This window comes from Rousettus aegyptiacus, unplaced genomic scaffold, assembly GCF_014176215.1.
Source record: "Rousettus aegyptiacus isolate mRouAeg1 unplaced genomic scaffold, mRouAeg1.p scaffold_m13_p_8, whole genome shotgun sequence".
NCBI lineage: Eukaryota > Metazoa > Chordata > Mammalia > Chiroptera > Pteropodidae > Rousettus > Rousettus aegyptiacus.
The window spans coordinates 27,416,690-27,442,621 of NW_023416311.1; the positions used below are offsets into that span (position 1 = coordinate 27,416,690).

The 25,932-nt window shown below is 46.0% G+C and overlaps 1 protein-coding gene across 2 annotated transcripts; it reads left to right on the forward strand.

The window, feature by feature from the left end:
• The first annotated feature begins 6,709 nt into the window (after positions 1-6,709).
• On the forward strand, positions 6,710-17,260 carry RHBDD2 (rhomboid domain containing 2). Of its 2 annotated transcripts, XM_036225825.1 has the most exons (5): positions 6,861-6,990; positions 8,623-8,748; positions 9,081-9,488; positions 13,784-13,934; positions 16,295-17,260. In XM_036225825.1, the coding sequence occupies exons 3-5, from the start codon at positions 9,326-9,328 to the stop codon at positions 16,650-16,652; spliced, it is 672 nt and encodes a 223-aa protein (XP_036081718.1). In that variant the 5' UTR covers positions 6,861-6,990; positions 8,623-8,748; positions 9,081-9,325; the 3' UTR covers positions 16,653-17,260. The 2 variants fall into 2 exon arrangements, with proteins under 2 accessions (XP_016002040.2, XP_036081718.1); XM_016146554.2 differs by lacking the exon at positions 8,623-8,748 and having other exon boundaries at positions 6,710-6,990.
• The last annotated feature ends 8,672 nt before the right edge of the window (positions 17,261-25,932 follow it).

The window sequence follows — 25,932 nt, forward strand, 5'->3', positions numbered from 1 at the left end:
AAGATGGCTGCCATCCACACCAGGCTTGGACGTACTTCAAGAGGCCAAACTGCAAACCAAGGCTACTATGGCTAGTGCTGGGCTTGGGGCTGCTCAACAAGAAGTATGGGGCGCACTGAGAGAGGCCAGATGCTGCTTGTTTAGGTTTTGTGAACCTTTCAGAGAGTTTAAGAAAGTCTACAGCATGAGCTAAGATGGGCTGTTTTTATGGTATAGCCACTGCAAGTGGCTTGGATAGGCCCACAAGTTGGGTGGGGTGGGGTCTCAGGGAATCACTTGAGTGGGGTGACCTGTGTTAGTCAGGTTGATGGAGACTCAGATATGGCAGCCACCTGCATTTGCATGCTAGGAGAAGGGAGGGCTCAACAAAGGAACAATGGATCCTGCCAGCACTTCTGTCTGGGAGAAAGCTGCCCCTCTTGCCCTCGCCCTGAAGCCAGACAGTTTAGTTCCTCCCTGTATATCCCTGGCACCTTTCAAGCTGCTGCCCTAGTGCTATATCTCAGAGCAAGTGAGTCTGTCAGCGAATAAGTCCATGCACAGGCCCCTTAAGAGGCATATCTGCAATTTCAGTGGCTCTCCATCTCACTCAGCCACAATCCCCACTGTTTTTCAGTCGGAAGCTATGGGGACTTCTCTTCCTTGCACTAGAACTCTGGGCTGGGGAGCCCAGTGTTGGGCTGGGAGCCCTTGCTCCTCTGGGGGGATTTCCACAGTTGAAATATCTCTTCAATTCTCAACTGCCAAACAAGGGTGTGGGACCAGCCCATTTCATATCTCCACCCCTCCTACCAGTCTCAAGGCGGCCTCTTCTGTGTGTCCCCAGTTGTAGGATTTCTGTTCAGCTATATTTCATGTGATTCTCAACGATGGTTGTTCTGTAGTTTAGTTGCAATTTTGATGTAGTCATGATAGGAGGCAAGCAGAGTCTTTACCTACTCTGCCATCTTGACTACTTAAATTTATTTTTAAACTTACAGTAAAATTCATTTCTTTTAGTACACAATTCTATCAGGTGTTTAGTTTTTAAAATTTTCATTTCTTTGCACATTTTTTTATTGAAATATAAGTCACATACCATAATATTCATTATTTTAAGTGTACGGTTCAGTAGTTTTAGTATATTCAAAGAGTTATGCAATCATCACCACTAATCCTAAAACATTTCTCTGACTACCAAAAAGAGACACCATTCCTTGTTAGCACTTACTCCCCATCCCTATTTTCCCTCACCCCTTGGCAACCATTAATATATTTTCTGTCTCTATGGATTTGCCTACTCTGGACATTTCATGTAAATGGAATCATACAATATGTGCTCCTTTTGGACCTGTTTTATTTAGCGTGTTTTCAAGTTCATCCATGTTATAGCATGTTTTAGCACTTCATTTTTTTTGGTGGCTGAATATTTCACTGTATGTATATACCACATTTTGTTTACCCATCCATCAGCTAATGGACATTTGGGTTGTTTCCACTTTTCGGCATTATAAATAATGCTGCTATGAACACCATGGGACAAATTTTTTGTGGGATATATGTTTTTGCTTTTCTTGGGTTGATAAATATAATTTTTAAACTGCAGCATAATGTTCTGCGTAGCTATATCATACTGGACTGTAAACACACAACCATTTAACTAACACTGGAGATAATTTTTGGATTGACCCAAGAGAATTATTGTAGAAATCAGTTACCAGACAGGAATGGAGTGGGTAGACCGGTATTCTCCCCTGGGGGTATGCGTGCTTATGCAGTGGGAAAAGAGAACTGGGGAGAGATGTCTTGACAAATGAATATCACAGAAAGCTGCAGTCACATTACTTGGGGGGAGGTGCCACGCAAGATTTTGATGATGTAATGGGAGGGTCACACAGGGAGAACTCAACTGTCTCCAGATTAAAGCCATCTGTCTAGATGTGAGCCAATTCCGGAGACAACCAGCAGGGAGCAGTATTCTGCTTTGCGAAGGAACCATTTCTCCATCAGACTCAAGGAACTCTGCACAGGCTGTCCACTAGGGGGCAGTAAGGATGTGGCTTAGAATTGTAGTCCCCAAACTTTTTGGGACCAGGGACTGGCACTCCTATGAAAATCTACTGCCTGATGATCTCAACTCCGTTCTTTCAGGTAGAGCTGAGGTGGTGATGCTAGCACTGGGGAGCAGCTGCAAAGAGAAATGAAGCTTTGCTTGCTCTACCGCCACTCACCTCCTGCTGTTGGGCCTGATTCCTAACAGGCCATGGACTAATACCAGTCCACAACCCAGGGGTCTGGAGGCCCTGGCTCTGAGGATTAAGGGCTGCTAAAAGAAGTTTGAGTGGGGAACTGGTAGCCAGTCATTCTGAACCGCTGCCACCCTCATATGATTAAGGATGAAAGAAGAGGAAGAGCAGGCCAATAAGGAACCACGCTGCTCTGTGGGCTCCTCCATGGGCGGCTGGAACCACTTGGGCAGCCTGAGGGACCTGATATCCTGTGCCCCTGGAATGCCCGTGGAGGTGGGTGAGGTCCAGTCCTCACCTTACCCCTAGCCCCTTCCAAGCCCTGTAGTCACTCCGTTCTTTCTGCAGATGTGTCCTGGAGGTGGTGGGTGGGGGGATAAGCGAGGTTGTGGTAAATCCGAGAACACCCTAGCTGGCCAAGTTGGATGGTTGGCACTGGTCCCAAAGCTGCCTCAGCGTTTTAAATTGAGACATTTGGTGCTTATCATGTCCTCTAGCCTCTGACCAACCACAGCTTTTTCTTCCCCACACCAAAGACACCAGCTGCACAGAGGGACTAACAAATATTTCTGAGCACCAACTATGTGCTGGGTTCTATTCTAGGTGCTGGGGGACATAGCAGCAGGTCATTACCCTTGGAAAGCTTATAGCCTAGTAAGACTGACAATCAGCTAAGTCAAGACATGAATAGGTGAGACTGCAGCAAGTACACTGAAAGAAGAAATAACAGGGAAGTTGATCTGGGAAGGCCATCCTGAGGAAGAAACAGGTGAGCTGGAGACCTGATGGCTATGAAGGAGGCCACCACACTAACCAGGTGAAGAATGTTTCAGGAGATGGAAGAGCATGTTCAAAGGCCCTGAGACCCTCTGGCCTGTCTGAAAACTGAAAGAACACCAGTGTAGTGAACGAGGGAATGTATTCACTTCTTATTGCTGCTGTAACAAATTACAAGAAACTTAATAGCTTAAAACAACACAAATTACCACTTCATACTCATTAGATTGCTACTATTTTTTTTTTAAAGCAGAAAACAAATGTTGATGAGGATATAGAGAAAATTAGATTTGTGTATCATTGGTGTGAATGTAAAATGGTGCAATGGCTGCACCATTAAAATTAAAAATGGAACTATAATATGACCCAGCAATTTCACTTCTGGGTATACACACAAAATAATTGAAAGCTAAGTCTCAAAGAGATATTTGTATATCCATGTTTTCCACAGCATTGTGCATAGTAGCAAAAGGAGGAAGGAACCCCAGTGTCCGTTGACAGATTAATGGATAAACAAAATGTGCTATATCCATACAATGGAGTATTATGCAGCCTTAAAAAGGAAGGAAATTCTGACAGATGCTACAATATGAATGAGCCTTGAGGACATTATGCTAAGTAAAATAAGCCAGTCACAAAAAGACAAATGTCATATGATTCTACTTATATGAGATACCTAGAATAAAAATCTCTGTAGACAGAAGTAAAATGGCAGTTGTCAGGGGCTTGGGGGAGTGAGGAATGGGGGGTATTGTTTAATGGGTATAGTTTCAGTTTTACAAAATGAAAGGAGTTATGGAGATGGATGGCGGTGATGGTTGCATAACAATATGAATGTATGTAATACAACTTAACTGTACACTTAAAACGGTTAAGATGATAAATGGTATATGTATTTTACCACAATAATAAATTGGAAACCTCCCCAAGAAATTTATAATCTTTCAGTCTGGAGGTCAGAAGTCAGAATGGATTTTACATGGCTAAAATCAAGGTGTCGGCATAGCTTTGTTCTTTCTGGAAACTCTAGGGAAAAATCAGTTTTCTTGCCTTTTCTAGCTTCTTGAGGTTGCCTCATTCCTTAGCTGATGGCCCCTGCCTCCATCTTCAAGGCACATAGCTCCAACCTCTGCTTCTGTCATCACATCACCTTCTGTCCCTCTGATCTATCTCCTTAAAAGGATCCTCATGATTCCATTGAGCCAAATAATCCAGGATCATTTTCCCACCTCAATATTTCTAACTTAATCACATTTGCAAAGTCCTTTGTGCTACAGAAAGTAAAATATACATACCTTCCAGGGATTAGGATGTGGACATCTTTGGGGACCATTATTCCATCTCCCACAGGGCACGCAGAGTGGTAGAAAATGAGCTTAGGAAGGTTAGCAGGGAATAGAATGTGTGGGATATCTAATTAACTAATTATAAATTGTAACAAGAGCAGCAACGCCTTCTGATTTACTGTTTTAAAAAACCACCCTGGTTCCACTGGGTGGAGAATGGGTTGCAGGTAGAGATGACAGAATTTGCTCATGGATTTGATCTAGACTGTCCACACTGGTATGCATTCTCCCTCAGAAGTCACCTGTCCCATAGCCTTAAAATATGGCACTTGGAGAACCAGACACTCTCCGAGTTGGAGGATGACCGGTGGGCCACAAACAGAGGAATCTCTGGGTAGCATATTTGAGGCTGGAAGTCTTTTTGCGGACCAAGGACAAAAAGATAAAAATGATTCACAGTCCTCTTGTGCCCCGCCCCTACACCTGCCTACTGAAGGAGCTGTTTGCTCATTCCAGTTCTCTATCTCCCAAACTTAAGAGAAGGTTTGGGGTTTTCTGGAGGCACAATTGGAAAAAATAGAAGAGGGAGGCAGAATCAGAAACAGGAGACCACTAGACCCTCTGCATTAGACTACACAGCCCTTCGCTGTAGGTTATGTGAAGTCACCACAACTCATTCTGCTAGGAGACCAAATGCGATTATCCCTCTGGTAAATGATAAATGTATCAACCCTCCATATGCATTTGTGTTTGTTTATGGAGTCTTAGAACTGAAGATCCAAAAAAAATTTTAAAGGCATCTATTTCCACCTCCAAGCTGGTGCTCAAATGTATCTTCAATATTATCATCAAGTCACCAGATGGCTTGTGCTTGCACATGTCTAGTATCAGGAACTCATTATTGATCAAGGCAGTTCATTCCATGGATGGACAACCCGAACTGTCAGAAAGTTCTTTCTTAAGTGTGTTTCCCTGTCATTTCCACCTTTCTGCCTCAGTGTTCCCCTCTGGAGAAACAGAATAAATCTACACTTCAGATAATTACAGCCAATGGCCTGGAAGGAAAGTCTCTGTGGTCCCTTTAATTATTTCTCATCAGACTTGATTTGAAGCCCCCCCTCGCCTCCTCCTCCCAATTCCAGTCAGCTGTTGGACAAGCTCTAGTTTTCCACATCCGTTTTCAGTGTGTGTCTAGAAGACCCACAACTCCTGGAGTGGCCTGGCTGACACAGAGGAAATGGGACCACCACCACGCTCCTTTTTCTATGGCCCAGACTTGGGTTCCAGCAGCCTAAGTCCCCATTCACTACTTTTAGCAGCTCCACCACACTCCTGTTTCATATTTTGCATTCTGTTAAGTAAAACCTTAATTTTCATGCTCACTGCTGTCACGAACAACATTAGTTTAAATGTACATAGTATTCATTTAAATGTCCCATTGCTTCATATTATCTGGAAAATTATATGGTTATATTTTAGTGCTAAACATAAAAGATGAAAATAATCTCAGGTTCTCTCCCTGATGTTCAGGGAAACAGACACTGCCAGATCTACAGAGAGGGAGCAGAATAGGGCCTGAGAATGGATCTGAATGTCCAGCAGAGGCGAAGCATTTGTTTTTCAGTAGTCTTTACATACAGGCAGGCAGGACATTAGGGGGAAATACTGTAGTGAAAAGGGCAGAAAATTGAAGCCTAGCAAATGGATTCAAATCCCAGTCCTACCACATCCCACTGTGACTTTCGGCAAGATGCCTCGCCTTATGGAGCATTGTAATGGAAGAAACAATATTCCCGTTGTCTACCTTAAACAGCTGTTCTCCAAAGGAAGCACTAACTTGAACTGCTGAAAGACCTTGATTAATAAAGTATTATATTACATTCCTAAAACGTCAGCGCCTTAACAATCTCTCTCTAGTCTCACGCTCTTACCGTTCTAACCCAGCCACCAAAGGCTGCCTCAGTTGTACTCTTGGCCAAATCCAGGCCATAGCAGTGGGGGGACCTGAATTCTAAATCCTTTAATTGAACTACCCAGAGACCTCCCCAAACCTGTTTTCTCTTCCTTTTAACGTATAACAGGGATAAACGCAGATAAGAGAGGGAGGAGGGAGGGAGGGAGGTGTGTGTGTGTGTGTGTGTGTGTGTGTGCGCGCGCGCGAGCGAGCGAGAGGAGGGAGGCGCGAGCGAGAGAAAGAGAAATGGCTCTGTAAGCCACAATATACAATGGTGGCATCTGGAGCCGAGATGATGACATCCAAACCCAAGGCCCCGAACCTGCCCCCAGACCGCAGGCCAGGGGTGCCACAGGGCTGCGCAGGCACAGGACGCTGACAGGCGATCCCGCTGCCTGCGCGCAGGGGAGGCTGGTCGGTGCCACCGGATTGGACTGTTGGGCGTGGGCGGAGCCTGCGGAAGCTGGGTTTCCGGCCGCCTCCGCCGCTGTTGCCAGGAGAGACAGCCTGGGGAGGCAGAAGCAGTCGGCGGTTACTCGGTGCCCAGCAGCCACCGAAGCGGTGGTGGCCATGGCGATCTCGGAACCCGGGAGTCGGAGCTGGTCCTTCTGTCCGGAGGTGCCATCCGCCACCTTCTTCACCGCGCTGCTCTCGCTATTGGTGTCCGGGCCCCGCCTGTTCCTGCTGCAGCCGCCCCTGCCGCCCTCCGGCCTCTCGCTAAGGTCTGATTGCCTGCGCAACTGGCAAGGTGAGCAGGGCGGGGAAGGGACCGCGTACCAGTCCTTTTCCTCCAACCTCGCCAGGGCCTGGGCTTCGGCTTTCCAGCACCTGCGCCATCAGGCCTTACCTCCAGCTACTCCGTCCACATCATCATTCTCCCCACCCGGAGACCAGCCGCATATTCCACGTTTTTGTCTCTCCAAGCCCCATCTTAGTCATCAACTGTAATCCTTCCCTACCCAAATTTGTTCCCTTCCCTGTCGCCTCCAGACTAATGACAGCCCCCACATACATACGCAAGCAAACCGGTTTCATTCACGCATGCTCTCTCTCTAAGGAAAAGGATTTTTCCTCTCCTATGTCGTATACACACTTCCGTCTGCTTTAGGGCATAACCCTCACTGAAAAATTTTTTTTCTCTTGCTGTCATCAAGACGTTTGAGCTTTATCTATAGCTACCTCTGTAAGGGTCCTGGTCTCTTAAGGTTTAGGATTTCTTTTGCTTCTTCATTAGTATCTTAATTCTGACTCAGATTCCCAGCTCTGAGTCAGGAGGAGGGAGGGGATCTTGTGCCTTTGGGAGAGGTGTGCCCCCCCCCCCCGCCCCGCCCTAGGGGAGAGGAATTTTGCAGACCATTATGTAAAACATTAGCTCATAAAATTTCATTTTTTTCTGGGGAGTAAAATGGGAAATTTGTATAACTTGCTGTTTTGCAAAGCACAATTACATGCATTAAATTCATTCAGTCCTCTTGAAGATCCCATGATGTATGTAGGCTTTATTATTGCCTATTATTTATATGCTACTGAGGCTTAATGCAGAGAATTACAGCGCCATTAAGTCATAGAATTCAGACAGAACCCAGATTTTTTTTTTTTAATTGTGTGACGTTTTGGAACTAGAGTCTTGGGGGTGTATAACCCCCAAATCATATAGAATTGCTTCTAGAAACTTCACATTTATACTTGGAATTTCAGTTTTGGGAGAGTTCAACAAATAATGAAGTACTCTTCAGATAATAAAGCCTAACAGAAATGGCCTAAGGTTCATAGCCTGGCTCCCTGCTCAACTCTAAAACTATCCCCTACTCCCGCTGTGACACAGAGCATATCATAGCCAGAAGCAAAATGTTAGCCGAAACTGAGCTCCCTTTTTTTCTTCAGTTCACAGCTTCTCTGAGTATGGGGTTCATGGGCAAGTGAATATTAGGTACATAAGAGACCTTTGAAGGCCTCAAGTGTAATCATGTTACTTTATATTTAGGAAACTGAAGCCACGAGGGCCTGTGACTTGACTAAGCTCAGCTAACACATATGTGATGGAGCCAAGATTCCACTCCAAGTCTTTAGGCTCCCAAGTCCAATATTACTGTCATTTCACCAGTCCCCTCTTTCAGCTTTATGGCCTGCAAGGACATAAAAGTACGTAAGAGATATCTGACTGCTTTTTAGAAGAACAAAAGTGAGATTCTTTGCTGTCTCATTGCACATAAAACATCACTCTCCCTGTAAGATTGAATAAGCACTTTCAAAGAAGACTTCTGAGTTTGATATTTATATTATTAGTGATAGTTTTTAAAAATCTTTTATATCTAGATTATAGTGATAATCTTTATAGGTGCAAAATAATTCATGGTCCCTTTTTTCTTCCTCTGAACAGCCACTATGGAAGGAGAGGTCAGGATTACAACCGAGGAGACTGGCACACAGAGTGTTAAGGGACACCCACTCAATCCACCCTGAAGCTGTTACAATTAATTAACCCTCAAACTGCCTGGTGAGATAGGTCAGTATTAAAACCTAAAAAAGGGGCATAAAGCAAATTACAAATTCAAAGACCATCCCATGCTAAAAAGTGTTTTTCCCCCACGTGGAAGTCAGTCACTGATAAGACTTACTCCAGGTCTGGGAAAGAGCAGGGATTTAGACATTCATGCCTCTACTTTGAGTCTTGGGTCCTTCATTGTGGTCTTCCACTGCTTATCTTGGCTCCTGGCTGATTTTCACTGGCTTTCAGTGCTCTATCGTGGGGGCTATTCCCCCTTTTCTAGGTGGGTTGTAACCTTTCCCTCCTTGGAGCAATCCACTGTCAGGCCTCTAACCCAGCTTCCTCTGCAGTTTACAGGCTGGTGACCTACATCTTTGTCTATGAGAATCCAGTCTCCCTGCTCTGTGGTGCTATCATCATCTGGCGCTTTGCCGGCAATTTTGAGAGAACCGTGGGCACCGTCCGCCACTGTTTCTTCACCGTCATCTTCGCCCTCTTCTCTGCTATCATCTTCCTGTCGTTTGAGGCCGTGACATCGCTGTCGAAGCTGGGGGAGGTGGAAGATGCCAGAGGTTTCACCCCAGTGGCTTTTGCCATGCTGGGCGTCAACGCTGTCCGCTCTCGGATGAGGAGGGCCCTTGTATTTGGCATGGTTGTGCCCTCATTGCTGGTGCCATGGCTCCTGCTGTGCGCCTCCTGGCTCATTCCCCAGACCTCTTTTCTCAGTAATGTCTGTGGCCTTGGAATTGGGATTGCATGTATCCTTCCTAGGAGGGAATTGTAGAACGATGACATCCATCCCAAAGGGTGAACCAAGTTGGAGGGTCTGAGGAGTCACATAAGTAGAACCTTGGGCTCAGATATAGGCAACCTGGGTTCTAGCTTCAGCTTTGAAAACCATGTGGCCTTGGGCAGGTCACTTCCCTTCTCTAGGCCAGAATTTCCTCATCTGGAAAATATCAACATAGCTATCTCCTTGAACTGCCATTTAGTAAAATATTCTGATTTGATTTTTTTTCTTATAAACTAAGGTGTATGTACATTAAATGATTATGGTAAGTTTTCATTGGAAGAATCTGAAATACCCACAAGCTGGAGATGTTTCATAAAAGGAATAGGAAACAGGTTTTTCTATTTTTGTTTGGTTTAGTCTTTTTCTCAGGAAAAAAAGTTAATAGGCTTTTACCATGTGGGTGGTTAAAAACTTAGGATAAGCCTTAAATCCCTGTCTAAATATTCTGGCATTAGAGAAAAGAAATTTAAAATACAAACGGTTACTTTTTTAAGTATCAGAGCTGGTAGTTTTGGGAATTAGACAGGTACATTCCTAAAATTTTTTTCAATTTATGATTCTAAAAGCTATTAGGATAGGTAGTGTATAAATTCACATTGATAACATAGCTCTTATTCTTTAATTTTAATTTAATTTCATTGATTTTAAACGTTTTTTCCTAATAAAATTTAAAGCTATATACTCCCCCGTAAGCACTACTATAGCTACATCCCACAAATTTTGATCTGTTAGCATTACTCAGTTAAAAATATTTTCTAATTTTCCTTGAGATTTCTTCTTTGATCCAGGAATTATTTATAAGTGCATTGCTTAATTTCTAGATATTTAGTGATTTTTTTTCAGATTTCCTTTTATTATGGATCTCTAATAATGTCATTATATGAGGTAAGAGAACATTTCTTTTGTAGGATTGCAGCCCTTTTAAATTGTTGCTGGCTCAGCATTTAGTACATATTGGTCATTGTTCTAAGTGTATGTGAAACGAATGTGCTTTCTGCGATTGGTGAGTATGGTATTCAGTATATGTTGGTTAGGTCAAGATGTTGATGTTGTTCAAGCCTTCTGTATCCCAAAACTTGTTGCTGAGAGGGTTATTATAATCTCCAACTAAAATTGTGGATTCGTCTATTTTTTCCTTTCATTTCTTGCCACTTCTTACATTAAGTATTTTGAAACTCTATTATTGGATGCATACACATTTAGGATTATGATGTCATCTTAATGAATTCACTCTTTATCCTTATGAAATTGATCCTTTTAATCTCTGGTAATATTCCTTTCCCCAAAGTCTCTATTATCTGATGTTAATATAGTTATTCCAGCTTTCTACTTAAAATTAGGATTTGTATGGTATATATTTTTCAATCCTTATATTTTTAACATGTTTTGTCTTTGTATTTAAAGCATGTTTCTTGTAGATAGCATATAGTTGGTGCTCCAGTCCAACAATCTTTGTCTTTTAAAAGGCATATTTAGCTCATTTACATTTAGTGTAATTATTGATTTGGTTGGAGTTAAGTCTGCCAGCTTGCTGTTTGTTTTCTCATTGTCCCAGTTGCTCTTCGTTTTTTGCTCCTGCCTTCAATTGCATTTTTTTTTTTTTTTAGTATTTTATCTTTTCTGTTTGCTTATTAATTATACCTCTTTGTTTTATTTTTCAGCAGTTGCTCTGGAGTTTACAGTATACATTTTTATTTTATCACAGACTACTTTCATATAGTATACCACTTTGTATATAATATAGTAACGTTATAGCATTATATTTCTATTTTTCTTCCCATCTTTTTGTGTAATTGTTATCATACATTTTACTCCTACATATGTTATAAACCTCACAATACATTGCTATTATTTTTGTTTTAAACAGTTATATTTTTTTTAATTAAAAGAGCAACATTTACTCACATATTTACTCATATTTACCATTTTTAGTTCTTGTCATTCTTTCGAGTAGATCCAAGTTTCCATCTGGTATCATTTCCTTTAGTCTGAAGAACTTCATTTAACATTTCTTGTATAGTGGGTATGCTGGTGACAAATTCTTTGAGCTTTTGGTTATCTGAAAATGCCTTTATTTTACTAAATATAGAATTATAGCTTTATGTGATCTTTCACTTTTAAAGATCTCATTGTATTACTTCTGGTTTGTCCTGTTTCTGATGAGAAATGAGTAATCATTTTTATAGTTTCCCTGTATAATTCATTGTTTTTTCTTTATTAATTTTTAGCGATTTAATTACCATGTGTTTTTCTTTGTGTTTACCTTCTTGGAGTCATTGATCTTAGATATGTGTGTTTAGAGTTTTCATCAAATTTAAAAAATATATTGTGATTATTTCTTCAAGTATTTTTTCCTATCCTTTTTTCTCCTTTCCTAGGGTGCCAATTACACATATGTTAGTCATTTTTTTTTTTTTAGTTTCCATCACACCGCCTTCAAGTTCAGTGATGTTTTCTTCTACAGTATCTGCTCTACTGTTAAACCCACCCAGTTTTTTATTTGTCATCTTTCATATTTCAGCTCAAGAGTTTCCATTTGTTTCTTTATTTCTCTATTGAGATTATTTATCATTATGTTTTCATTTAAACATATACTCACACATTTGTAAAGGCTGTTAGATACCATCATCTTGTCAGTATTACTTCATTTCTGAATCTGTTTCTTTAGACTGATTTCTTTTTCCTGATTATGGATCCCATTCTTTTGTTTCTTCACTTGTCTTGTAATTTTTTATTTTATGCTATACCTTGTAAATGCTATGTTAGGGATGAATTTTGTTCTTTTCCTTTAAAGAGTGTGTGTGTTTTTGTTTTTGTTTTTCCTGATAGGCAATTTACTTGTTAAGGTTTTGCCTTTTGGAAGGTCTATTCTAAATGTCTTGGTTGTTCAGTGGGTTCTCTTTACCCATTCTGGTTAGAACTTGATCATGTCCCTGTTCTGAGCTCCAGGAGTTGTTAAGCTCTAAGTTGTTGTTTCCTCAGCAGCTGTTTTTTGCCTGGTTTGAGGAGTCTCAGCTTAAGTATGTGCACATTAGTATTCAGCAAAAGACTTGGGGAACTCCTGCACACATTTCTATAGGTATCACAGTCTGTCCAAAGTCCAAAAACAATTGTGTAAAATGTTGTATTTTGCTTTGTGGTGGGAGGACTAATCTAATGTTATTACTTCCTCAGAGTCAGAAGTGGAACAGATTCTTTAGTTCATTCTGAAGTCATCAGCCGTGACAACTTCTGACTTTCTTACAGCATTGGTTACCAGCTGGAATCTTCCTTCCTGAAAGAATTTAGAAATATTCATGGACATTTTTGGTTATCACAATGATGAGGTGTTACTGCCATTTAGTGGCCGGTGGCCAGGGATGGTTAATGTCCTGTAATGAATGAAATGGCCCAACCCAGCAAAGAATTGTGTTGAAAATACTAGTAGCATTCAAGTTGAGAACACTGTCTCAAGGAACAACTCTCTCTTGGTACTTCCGTAGGGAAGCCTTCTCTCCACCACCATCCCTCGTCTAGCTATTGTTACTCACAATTTAGGGTTCAGCCTTCTCTGATATCTATACACTAGGTTAGGGTTCCCAGCAGCATCTTCCATAGATCAGCTTTTGCTTATCACCACTTGTTCTACCCAGTTACTTCCTGTCTGGCAGTTATCACTTATTCCTTAGTTCCTGGTACATGTTAGTTATCGAGTAACTATTTGTTGAAAGGATAGATGGATTGATGAAGGCTGAATCTTTGTGGCTGCCTAGGCAGTGGTAGGCTGACAAATCGGATAACCAGAGTGCCCTCACATACTGGAGGAAGTGCTGTCAAAGAGGCCCACATGAAGGCCACTTGGTCATATTGAGGCAAGGTGCCTTCTATTTGGGACAAAAGTACAAGATGATGTCAGTCCTCTCTATAGGATATTAGAAGAGCCTCCTGCCTCATCCCACTGCAAGGACGGAGGTGTGTGCTGGCTTATGACTCTGATTGCAGGGATTAGAGAGGCTTAAGATATAGGATAGCGTTGACATAGGGGAAGGTGAAGTATTAGCTCCTATCTGCCCTCTGTTGCTGGGCTAGGTTCCCTCTGAGGTACAGGGCATAGAAATTCATCTCTTGCTTACCCCTGAGCTTGAAACTCCAATTAGAATTTATGGTGGAAAAAGCACTGATGCCCCTGTAGAATAAATTTGGGAACCTTTATTCTTCAATGGGGGGTGTTCAGCCCTATCCCTTTAGCTGCCTCCAATTTTACTTAACATGCTACCTCAGATGGCATCACATACTGCTATTCCCTCGACCTATCAGAGCGAGTAGCATTGAAGCTCGACCAGAAGTTCCCCTTCAGCCTAATGAGGAAGATTTCAATGTTCAAGTACGTCTCAGGCTCTTCAGCTGAAAGGAGAGCAGCCAACAGCCGGAAGTAAGTTACAGAACCTTTAAGTCTTATTCTTTAAGCAATTCCAGGACCTGGTAGAGGGTGTGACTGGTTCAGTGCCATGGGGACAAAGGAATTGGGTGTGGGGAGCCCTGAGCCCAGAAAATCTATACACAGATGTCTTCTGAGCACTCTTGATTCTGCCTAGCTGCATCTAAAGTAGGGAGTGAGCAGGAATGGAAAAGAGAAGGCATTTGAAACACTATAGGTAATCCTGAGTGACTTGTGGCAGACTATGGGAGGGAGTAGCCCTATCTAGCATTATTAGCAACCTTCAGCACTGAGAACTGTCTGCAGGTTGAACTGGGCTCTGGCGTGGCATATTGGCAAGCGTAAATAGTCACACAGCTTATGTTGTAGTTTAGGAGGTGGCACAGCCCGAGACCTGAGAGGTGGGGTTTTCTTGGCCACTTAACAAGAGAAGGTGAGGTTTACTGTCTTCTAGTCCAAGCTCATTAACTCTCAATGGAAAGTGCTAGGCAAGCCCTCAGAACTGATGTAGCCTTATTCCTTCCTTTTAGAGAGGAAGTCCAGAGAGGACAGGAGTTTTCTCCAGGTAACACTGAGACCTAGTCTAGAGCTAGGGTCTCCTGCTTCCAAGTCCTCTTCACTCCTTCTCCGTCGTCCCACACCGCGGACCTCTGTGTCTTTCCCTAGTTTCTGCCCATGCCAAGACTTCACAATGTAGGTTTTCTGTCCTTGAACAGTCCCTTCAAAAGGAAAGACTCACTGTGAAGTCAAGATGTCAGTGGCCCTTTTCTGCCTTCATCCAGCTGTAGAGTAAATTTTGCACTCTATGCTGGCCTGGATGCAGGGTTTGAGTTGAGTTGGAAGCTGCTCTTATTTCAGGAGGTGTTGTTCCCAGACTTCACCAGCTCAGAGCCCTTTGACTATGTTTTAAAGGCATGTATGGGGAGGGGAGGGGAGAAAACTGCAAAAACCAGAAATGCACTTTGTTTTAGGCAAGTAATTCCTGGAGTCTAAATATGTGAGAGGCTGTTTAAATATAGAATGAGGCAAATCGTGGCTTTTTGGCTTTTAAATACCCCCATGGAATCTAGAGGGGACTTAAGGTATCCTTGAGTGCAATCTCCTACCGTGTGGAAGAGTCCCCTCTAAAAGAGCTGGTAGTGGCCATGGTCACCCATCCTTAACTCACACCATCTGGTGGCTGGGAGCTCACTCTCCAAGGCAACCCCTGATGAGAATGTTCTTCCATGCTCAACTGAAGTTGCCTCTCTGTAGCTGTGACTTGTTGGTGCCAGGTGTGATCCCGCTTCACTATGACATGCGGATCTGGGTGGGGAACATGGTGACCCTTTCAGTTCCTTTCGTGTTCCTCACCTGGTGTGGTGTTTGGGCTTCATTACCCTGTAGGCACCCAAAACACAACTTGGTGTTTCGGATGTCCGGGCAGTGGGATACAGGCAGCATTGCAACATGTGTGTTTGTTCAGGCAGTTGGCATGGCGGGCTGGACAGCTTTGTCCCCCTGGGAGCTCTTGTCCATCTTCTGGTAGGCCAAAACCTCTAAATTTTAAAATATGCCAGAAGTGCTATTCAGTGTCCCATGTCTGTACTTATTTGTACATTTGATTTGTAAGGTCAGGTTTTAATTGAAATATGTACAGGTTCGGTCCTCACCTAACAGACATCAGTGGTATTGGTATTTGTTCTCTATATTTAGAACTTAGCACAGAAGTTCAGAGGATAAAACCCTTAGGGTGTGTGTCTATTTGTGGTCCTAGCCACATATGTCTGTGGTGGAGTCTTTAACCTCAGCACAGGTAGCTCCCCACATGTCACATTGGTTTCTGCCAGCCAGGACTTTGAGCTGTGAGTATCTGTTCCTGAGAGCTGACATAGAAAATCTCCAGCAGACAAAGCCTGGGCCCAAGTCCTGAGTTACCCTATTAGAGCCCCTCCATCTTCCTCCCACAGAGGCGGATCATTCTCTTTGGGTAGAATTGCTGGCTACACATACACTGACTGCTGTGATCTGGTCCCCATCTCTCCATCTGGTTTGCAAGCTGCTATGAGTAGGTTATCCTAGGTCGTCTCAGCCACCAGCCCAATATCCTTTCCTACTGCTGGCTTGCCGCAGAACTATGAGTGGGCCCTTTCCTTTCTGAGTATCTGTTTTCTGTTTGGTTGAGATTAACCTTTCTCCCCGCTTAGTACTTAGATCTTGATACTTAGATCCAGTTACAGCCAAAGTCCAAAGCATGTTGTAATATAAAGGAGTACAATGACCCCAAGCTCTTCTCATGTGGAATGACAGCTGGGGTTGCTGTGTGCCTTCCCACTTCTAGCCGAATGACCATTTTCTCTCTTGTTCCATTCCAGGCTGAACCCTGTGCCCGGCTCTTATCCTACACAGAGCGGCCACCCTCACGTGCCCCCGAGCCACCCTGTTGCCCAGATGCAGCATGCCAGTGGCCAGAAACTAGCCTCCTGGCCAGCCTGTGCTCCTGGGCACATGCCCAGCCTGCCTCCCTACAAGCCTGCCTCTGGCCTGTGTTATGTACAGAACCATTTTGGCACAACCCCTAACTCCTTCGGTGTCTATCCAGCTTCTGCAGGGGCCTCTCTGGGGGTTCAGCCCCCTGCCCCCCTCAACTGCCCCGGCACTGTGTATTCTGGGGCCCTGGCCACTCCACCAACTACAGGCTCCAAGGAGGGCACAAGGGTCCTGATCCCCTGATGAGGAAGTTATCTCACAGGAAGTTATCTTGGCCACTGAAGAAGGTCCTCTCCGAGCTAAGGTTTTCTTGACAAAAAAATTATTTATTGAACACCTCTATGTGCCAGGCTCTGTGTTGAGTACTTTGATATATGTCCCTATTTCATCCTCATGACAACTTTGTGAAGCACAGTTTATTGTCCCCAGTTTATAGCCACAGGAGCAAGACTATGATTACATAAAGTGGCATAGCTCTGTAGTGGCACAGCTGGCCTTCTCCGCTCCAGGCCCAGGGCCCCTCCCACCTGCTGTCCTGCCTCCCAAAGAACACCTGGGAGAAGAGGGCGTTGTCAGTGGCTGCCAATGGCTAGCTGCAGCTCTGCATTTCCTTCCTGTCCCTGTGTGTAGTACTCTTGGTTATACAGTGTCTGTGTGTCTGTGTCTGCCCTTCGGGAGCTCCCAGCTAGTGTGCTTGGTGGTCCCCAGGCCTGTGTTGTTTTTCCCCCACAGTGACCACCATGCCCCAAACCCAGACTTCTGGTGAGAAGGGCCAGTATGAACTGCAACAGCATGCCGGTGGATCCATGGTGTTGATTACCTTTGTATAAAGAAAAAGCTTCTGACATGCTTTTGGTCTGTGGTCTGTGGTCTCTGGTCTGTGCTCTGGCTGTGGAATATGGAGAGCAGGATTTGGCAGTGGTGATGCAGGGTGTGATGGCAAAGAGGAGAAATATATCAGGAGTCAAGTCAGGCCAGTGGCCTCCACCCAGTGGAGATCTGACATGGGGAATGAGTTGCAAAGGTGCTGGGTGAACTGAAAGGGCAAACAAGAAGGTTTGGCGACCCTGAGATTGGTGACAGCAAGAAGCTACTAGTGCTCTTAGGGTGGAGGGGGTATTACCAGAGCTCCAGGTAGGACTACCGTGAGGACTGCCTGGCGAGACCATGTACCAAGTAGTGACAGGCACTGGCAATGATGGCATCTAAAACAAGATTGGGGGAGCAGAACCCTAGCTTCTCTGCCTATCATCTAACATCGGGGTCTCCCATGGGACAGATGAACCAGGAACCTGTTGGCAAATGAGCCCATGAAATGTAGTTTGGGGTGGAAAGTAGCCCCTCTGATGCAGGACAGGAAAAGACAGGAATGTGAGCCAAAAGGTGCCTGACCAGCCTAAGGAGAGCTTATTGCTTCTAATAAGCTGGAGTGCCTCATGGTGGGCTCACATGGAAAAAGGCCAAGTTGCAGGTGTTTCAATGGACATAACATGACCTCCATTTATTCTAGGCACTGGATAGCGTGCTCTAGGCTGGCTCTTTGATAGGTCCTGAGTATTAGAAGTGGATAAGATGCACTTACAAATCCACCCACCCAGATTAGGGCAGGCAGTGTTAGGCACCTGAGTAGCCAGCACTAGGTGACAGGGGTGGAGGATGTAGCTGGGTAGTGAAGTAGGATCACCAGTCAAGGAGTTGGGTGCCCAGAATATAGCTGGGACTTGTCTACAATCACAGAGCAAGGCTGTCATGGCCTGGCTTATGGCCTCTGTCTCCAACTGCACCTGGTACCTTTCCTATAGTATCAGTGAGTATGGGCTGTTGTATGTCCCTTAGACATTTTTTCTCCAGTCTCAGGCCTGTACCTGAAGCAGGTAAGAGGGCCACTTGTTCCTAGTGTAACAGAGTGACATCCCTTGTGTCTGGCCTTCCTGCATGGACTATGCTGTAGAGCTGCAGAGGCCCTGGGCCTTGGAGATGGTCTGGCTGGGGGACCCTTTCACAGGTCCCTAAGTAGCAGAGCTGTGAGGGTCCTCCGAGGCCTTTCAGTCCAACAGTCTCGCCTACCTCTGGTTTTACTAATAGTATTCCAGGAAAGCAGGATGGTGCTTGGCAGAGCAAGCAGTAGCTGCTCCTGACTCAGGCCCCTGCCACAACTGCTTCTCTGAGACTGGATCTTCTTTGTTTCCCTGGACTTCCCTTCATCTGGCCACAGCTAACAGCAGGCAGCCTGGAGCCAGGTAAAAGGGGGCCATTTCTCCCCTCAGTGTTAGAGGATCTGTGGGGGATCCTTAACCTCTCCCCTATTTGCTTGTTGAATCATCCACTAGTGTGTCTTCTGTCAGAAAACACTGAGTGCGTGCAAAGCCTCAGGCTGGGGCTAGAGACTGAGATGAAGGTCCAAATCTACCCAGACCTGTGCAGGCAGGGAATCACGAACACAAGGCTATCATTCAATATTTGTTGAACGAACGAATAAACAGGTGAGTCATGCCTTTGGGGAACTTAGTCTGGGGGCAGGGGTAAAGGGAAGAATGGACTAAGAATTGTAATTCAGAAACACTTTTCAGTCATTCAGAGGTTCCCCCCTAGACCAACCTGGGGACTTGGAGAGCAGAGTATCAGTCAGATACAAGCACACACCCTTCCATGGAGAAAGGGGGGGGCTTTGGAAGAAGCGAAGGAGGACGGCACCAACTATGCCCTCTGGCTGTTAGGAGAATGAAGAACACAGTACATTCGGCATAAGGGAAAGCCATTATTCCCTGCACTCTCCAAACCCCTCTCCTGTTCCCAGGCAAGGCAGGTCCCAGTGCAGTCAGAGAAGCTTCCAGATTTTGTCTAGTTTATCTGCTTTGTCAGCCGGAGCCAGCAGAGAAGCAGAATCACACTGTGGCAGCCTCTACAGACCTTCCCTGGGGCAAGTTGTGCTCCCCAGCACTGGCTTCCTGAGGAAAAGGCCGGCTTCTGTCCTCCAAGGAATTCTCTGGGGGCGTCCAATTTGCAGATAACTACAGCACAAGAGAAGGGCTATAAGAGGCACATATGTGGAATCCTGTGAGGCTTTGCTCCTTTGCACACCTGTTCATTCATTTAACAAACACTGTTAGCAACCACTGAGTTCCAGGCCTATGCCAGGCTCTCGGGACATGATGGAAAAGAACCAGCCCTGCCTTGAGTGCACTCAGTTCATTAATGGAGACATGCTATGTAGAGTGAGACAGAGAGAGGAGCCTACCTGGGAGGGTCAGAGAAGAGACTTGGGAAGAGGAGACTTAACTGGACAAGAGGGACCAAAGAAAAGAAGGTGGGGCAGAGAATTGGAGCACAGAGGCTGAAAGGGCAGATAGGATATTAGTGGTTGCAGTAGCCCAAGCTGGAAGTGATGAGAGCCCAGCCTGAGGCCCTGGCAGTGGGTTTGGATAGGCAGAAACAGTCTTGGGCGCAAAGCGCCATCCTGTTGTCACATTAAGTGTGTAGCTGAGCTGAGAGTATGCATGCAGTTTTCCCCATTTGAAGTCCAGTGCTCCTGTCCTGCCCAAAGGTTCCCGCTTGCTCACATTGAGTGGGATAAGGGAGAGCCCAGAGTAGGGTTGGTGGCAGGACAGTCCTGTGGGATGAAGTTTCCCCAAGCTTGGAACTGTCAGGGAAAGGGATCTGGCCATCAGAGGGGAGTTGGACCCTTGGGCTCCTGAGACCCATAGGAGTACCTCTCCAGCCTCCATTCCAGGATGCTTTCTGAACTGTGATAGGCTGATCCATCCCTGGACAGCTGCCAACTATAAGAAACACCTCAGCCTGGACCTGAAGCTTAGATTCTAAGAGACCTCCACACTATCTCCAGATCACAGGCTGCCTGGTACCTTGTTTCAAGGTTGTTTTGAGCCTAGAGCCCCTCTCCAAGGAAGGTCTCCAAAGGCTTGCCTACTCAACCCTGCCCTTGAGCCATGGCAAACTCACTTCCCAAGGTTGCCATTTTAATGGAACTCCTCCTCTAGAAGGCCTAGCTACAGTCCCCCCAGGCACCAAGAGCCAGGGGGGCTGCCCATTGAGGTGGCTCTGGGACAGCTTGGGCCTTCCCAGTGCCCAGGGCAATTGGAACCATGTAGCCTCTCCTCCAATACACACACATATCATACTCAGGCACATACAAACATGCAACATTTTGAGCTCACAAATCTGAGCCCTCACCCACACATCAATTCAAGTTAAAACAGGTAAATAACCACTCATGAAATGTACACCTGTGTGATTAAGGCACACACCTACATATAGTCATACCTGTCCACACCCAAAATGATACATAAGCTGATCTGTGCACAAGTATATGTTGTACATACATGCACATATGCATGTCACTTCACAGAGGAAAGGGAACACTCAGGTGAGAACCACCTAATCCCCCCTCTCTCCTTCCACCAAGGACACACAGTGAATCCATTACAGAGCCAGTACAGAACCAAGGTCTCCTGACTCTTGTCTTTGCTCTCCTGTTCTGGTCATTGTGTGGAGTGGGCTGGTGGACAGCTGGGACCACAGCAGGCTCATGCAGGGGCTCTCATCTGGTCTAGCTCAGCCCACTGGAGTGTGCTGACTTCAGGAACTCAGGAATAGGGTCTGGGGCTCCTATGTTCATGGGCTACCCTGAGGCCTAATTCCATCAGGCTCTTACAGAGGAGCGTAGCATTGGTGTCTGGGAACACACCAAACCCTTCCAGGATGGCTGGACACTCTGGGGAGAGACCAAGAGCTTGGGTAAGAGCAGGTAAGACCCCTCTCCCATCAGGCTGGGCCAGGCCCTGGAGACAGGACACACAGGTCCAACCTCATCTGCAGCCTGGGATCTCCCTGGGAGAAGAGAACAGAGAGCACCCTTTCCTGGGGCTGGATGGGACCAACCACCACAATCCCATCCCCACCTTTAGCTCTCTTTGCAGGCACCACCACCCCCTCGACTCACCCTCCTAAAGGGACATCTCAGGGGATGCTTTAAGGGCACAGGAGAAATGTTCTCTTCTATGAACCCTAACCCTGCCACTTGCCCCAGACAGGGAGATATTCCCTGTACCCTTGGCCTCACCCAGGAAGAAGCAGATCAGGGCGAAGAAGAAAGCCAGCAGCTGCAGCAGCAGCAGCTGGCCACGTGTAGCACCTGTACACAGTGGCCACAGTAGTGGCCCCACTATTTGGGCTGCAACACAAAGCGAAGCTTGCAGCTCAGAGAACAGTTACTCCCCCCAAGGGACCCACCTTTCAGCCTCTTCCCTGTCAGTGTAGCAGCCTCCTGGCCCAGCTTCAGGTATCTCCAGGCCCTTCCAAGCCACCCTGGACCCTTTGGTCAGTGTCATGAATTAAATTGTGTCCCAAAAAAGATATGTTCAAGTTCTCACCCTGGTACCTGTGAATGGGACCTCTTTTGGAAATAAGTAATCCAGTTTAAGATGAGGTCATACTGGATTAGGGTGAGTCCTAAATCCAACAACTAGTGTCATTCTAAGGCCATGTGAAGACAAAGGGACACAGACATACGCAAGGAGAAGATGGCCATGTGAAGACAGAAGCAGAGATTGGAGTGATACGTCTAAGCCAAGAGATGCTAAAGATTGCTGGAAGCCACCAGAAGCTGGGAAGGGGAAAGGAAGGATTTTTTTCCTCTGAAAAGCCCTGTGGACACCTTGATTTTGAACTTGTAGCTTCCAGAACTGTAAGAGAATTAACTTTTGTTGTTTTAAGCCACCCAGTTGTGGTACTTACAGCAGCCACAAGAAACTAATACAGACAAGTTCATCTCCCCAAGTGGCTACATTCTGCACATCATCATCCTGCTTAGAACCTCTGGGAGAGCCCCACTGCCAGCTGCACCCGGCACCCCACCCCTATTTCCTTCCCATTGCTCTGCCACCCTACCCCTCACCATCTCTCCACTAGTAACCTGGTTGGCTTCACAGCATCCTGTTCTCATTCAGTGGGAGGGAAAAGAGGAAGGCAAGTGGAAGAATAATGAAATTTTGAACTTGGGTGACTGGAGTCTCTGTTAACGTTAGCTAGTCAGACATGAGCAACAGGGGAACAAAGGAATATAGGCCCAGCCTAGAGACCACCCAAAGAACACCCTATTGGTGGTTAGAGAATCCCTCCTGGATCCCTAGAGACAAAGGACAGGAGGGCCATAGCCATAACCTATAACTGGCTTAATCTGGCCACAGATGCCTGTGCAGAAGGTACTACCCTGACCTGCTCACAACCTAAGCCTCATTATCCATCATTATAATACTATGTTTATGCCTGGAAGTTCATGAATCTAATTATAACAGATTGAATTCTGGGTAAGCACATGTGCGCTAGGCAAAGAGTTATATAGCAACCAAGTGTCAATCAAAATGACCTCACATGCCAATCACCTAAGAACGCCTTGTAATCACCCATCACACACCCCAATACAGACCTTTCCACTTCAGCTCTCTTCACCGAAACCCCCTGCCTCCCCTGGGGCATGCTCTATCTTTCTAAAATCTACTTTTAATAAATCTTTTCTAAGTCTCACTGACCTGTGATTCTTCGCTGCTTCAGTGAGGAAGAACCGAGAAAAAATGCTAATTACACTTCTATGTTGTTATTCTCCCCTGACCCCTACTCCCGCTGCTGGGACGACATCAAAGTTCAAATCGCCCCCAAACGGTACACTAGAAATAAGAAGGCTGAAAGAGGAAGGTGGTCTGCAGGTTGGGAAGTGGGGGTGGGCATGCCATTTAAGGCAGTTTGATTTTGAGGGAGCTACAGGGAGGTACGTGCAGGCAGAGATGGCCTGAGCATGTGCTTGAACACAGATTGGAGACTATAAAAGTAACCTTCAGCCCTCACTCCCGCCCACCAGGCCTGAGCCCGATGGTGAGAGCCCTGCACAGGGGCCTCAAAGTGGGCCAGAATTGGTGGCTTTGAGACCCAAGGGTGGAGCTCTGAAATAAAGGCAGAGGGATGCCTCCAAAGCTCCAGCAGCCTCTCCTTGGCTATGAGGGCAAGTTACCTGGCTTCTCTGAGCCTCAGGTACTCTTCTGTAAAGAGGGAGAATCCTGCCTGCCCTTCAGAGATTATATATATAAAAAAGGGGAGGAGTTAAAACGCTGCTTCTCTTTCATGTCTCCTTGTGCTTCCATTGCCTCACTTGCAGAATAGAAATAGTAATTCCTATACCTTCAGGGAGGGTGTCAGCATTGAAGTAAAGGAGAAGTGTCTGGGGTAATGTGCATTCAATAAACGCAGCTTCTGTGGGTGGTGAAAGGCTTTAGCAACTGTGGCAAATTGTACCAATTTGTTTCAGCCTTCTCCAGGTAAGCCACCTGTCTACAGCATTGGGAACTCCTTAAGGACAAGCTGAGCTCCCACACGCCAATGCTACCCTCCCTGGACACTCATCCCCAAAGCCTGGTGTTCACTCATACTCATTCTCTGAACATGTACTGAGCAGCGACTGTGTGCCAAGTGCTATTCTAGTGCTGGGATGTAGCAGTGAACAAGGTGGCCAAATGCTGCCTTCAAAGATCTTAACAATCTGTGTGTGTGTGTATTACAGGGGAAGAGTGGGAGAGGGAAAGGCAATTAGCAAATAGACAACTAAACAAGAAAAATACGAGCTAGTGTGGTACAGAGCATTAAAACAGACTGATGAGAATAGAGTGGCAACTTGAAATCAAGGAAGGCCTCCCTGAGGTGGTGACTTTTCTGCCGAAACCTTAAAGAATCCAAGGAGCAGCCATGAGAAGATCAGAACAAAGAGCATTCCAGGAGGCAAGATGAACAAGAACAGAATGCCTGGTAGGAATGGGCTGGACATGTTCAAGGAATAGAACGGAGCGACTAGGGGAGAAAGGCATCGGGTGATGAACACAGTAGGTACTTAATCAGTGCTTATCACCCTGGGAGTCTGCACATGGGCAGCCTGGGCTTGAAAGGCCACACCCATGACCAAGGTTTGTTGCTCTAATCCCAAATGATTAGTCCACTTGGCCCACGGGGTGCTCAGAGTCAAGGTTATGGATCCTGGGAGCTTGAGCCCTGGCAAGTTGGGAAGGGAGAGAGAACCCATAGTAATATCAGCTCTGAGAAAGGCAACTGCTTTTCCCATGTAGAGCACAGAAGAGGGAGCAGCCAGCCATGTAGGACCCAGGGACAGTGTCCCAAAAGAGGGGAGCCCCAAACCTGACCTGGAGGGCTGAGCAGGCCTCTCCAGAGTAGAATGTGGAGAAAGGTGTTCTAGGAAGAGAGAACCGCATGTGCCAGGGTGCATGTGTTCAGCCTGCTAGACCAGAAAGTGGGGTGCAAAATGGTCCACAGGGCCAGAGCAGAAACGTGACATGGATGCAGAGAGGTCACAGGGGTCAGGGTGGGAAAGGACCTGAGGGCCAGCCTGAGGAGCTTGGACTTGATCCTGTGACTGGTAGAGACTGTGAGGTTTTACAGTGCAGGGGTCTGAAGGGAGCCACACAAATTTTCCTAGTGACAGAGCCTTGGCTGAAACCAGCTGCTCCCTTGGCTCACACAGGCTCAAGGGGTTTGAGGAGGAAGAGCATTTAGTGACAGGCAGAGAGCTAGGTATTCTGGGTGCCTAGAATCTCTGGCACAAGGTTAGCCAGCTTTCTGTGGGTCTCCAGGCCTGCCATGCAATGGGCCCACTCACGGCCAGGGACATTCCTGTGGTTAGCAGAGAAGAAATCTAAAACCTTGAGCCTCCCATTGTCCTTTGTCATTCTCCATTCCCAGGTATGGTCCCTCTTCTGTTAACTGTCAGGGCCCCAGGTGCACAGAAAGGTGAGACAGGGCCTTCCTCCCCAGATGGAAGGATGGAGCCCAGGTGTGCTTCTCCCCAGATTCTTCCTGCTCCAAACTCTTCCCTTATCTGCCGCCTGGGGTAGTGAGCAGAGGGAGAGAAGGAAGCTTGTCTCAGCCCTGACTTCCCGAGGGCTCTGCCAGGTGACAGCTCTCTGCCGTAGGAAGGAGGCAAGGAGGGAGAAGAACCTTTTCTGGGGCTTGGGGGAGAAGGCAGTAAGTCCCAATAACAGCACTCCATCTCCCTGGAGGACCCCTGGGATGGACAGAGCGCATTGTGTGTGTGTATGAGAGTGGCAGCTTGGGGAGGCAGCATTGCTGTGTATGGGTTCAATATGGGAGCAGGGGGATAAGTTTGAAAGAGCAGGTGACACAGTGCAGGGACCTGCCTACTAGAAATGTCACCAGTGGAAAAGTTGAGATGTTTAGGGTGAAACTATTTGTCTGGAATCTAGCACCTCGAGCACCTCGCGTCCTCATGCTGCAGTGCCAGTCCTGATGGAAGAAGACTGGACCTCTCTTCAAGCCCTGGGCCCCTCCCCTTTCAAGGGCTCCAGACCTTCCTGGTGGTTTCTGCACCTGGAAGAGGTTCAGCTTTCCTGAGAACCAAGGTCTGACTGAGAGTCGGGTTGCAGGAGGTGGGGTAGGGCACTGGAGCTCAGGTTGCTGCTGGCCCTGGGAGTCTGTTACCAGTTGCATT

Coding starts and splice junctions, on each gene's coding strand:
- RHBDD2 (XM_016146554.2), top strand. CDS start 6,813: ATGGCGATCTCGGAACCCGGGAGTCGGAGCTGGTCCTTCTGTCCGGAG. Junction 6,991..9,080: donor TTGCCTGCGCAACTGGCAAG/GTGAGCAGGGCG, acceptor CTTCCTCTGCAG/TTTACAGGCTGGTGACCTAC. Junction 9,489..13,783: donor CCTTGGAATTGGGATTGCAT/GTATCCTTCCTA, acceptor ATGCTACCTCAG/ATGGCATCACATACTGCTAT.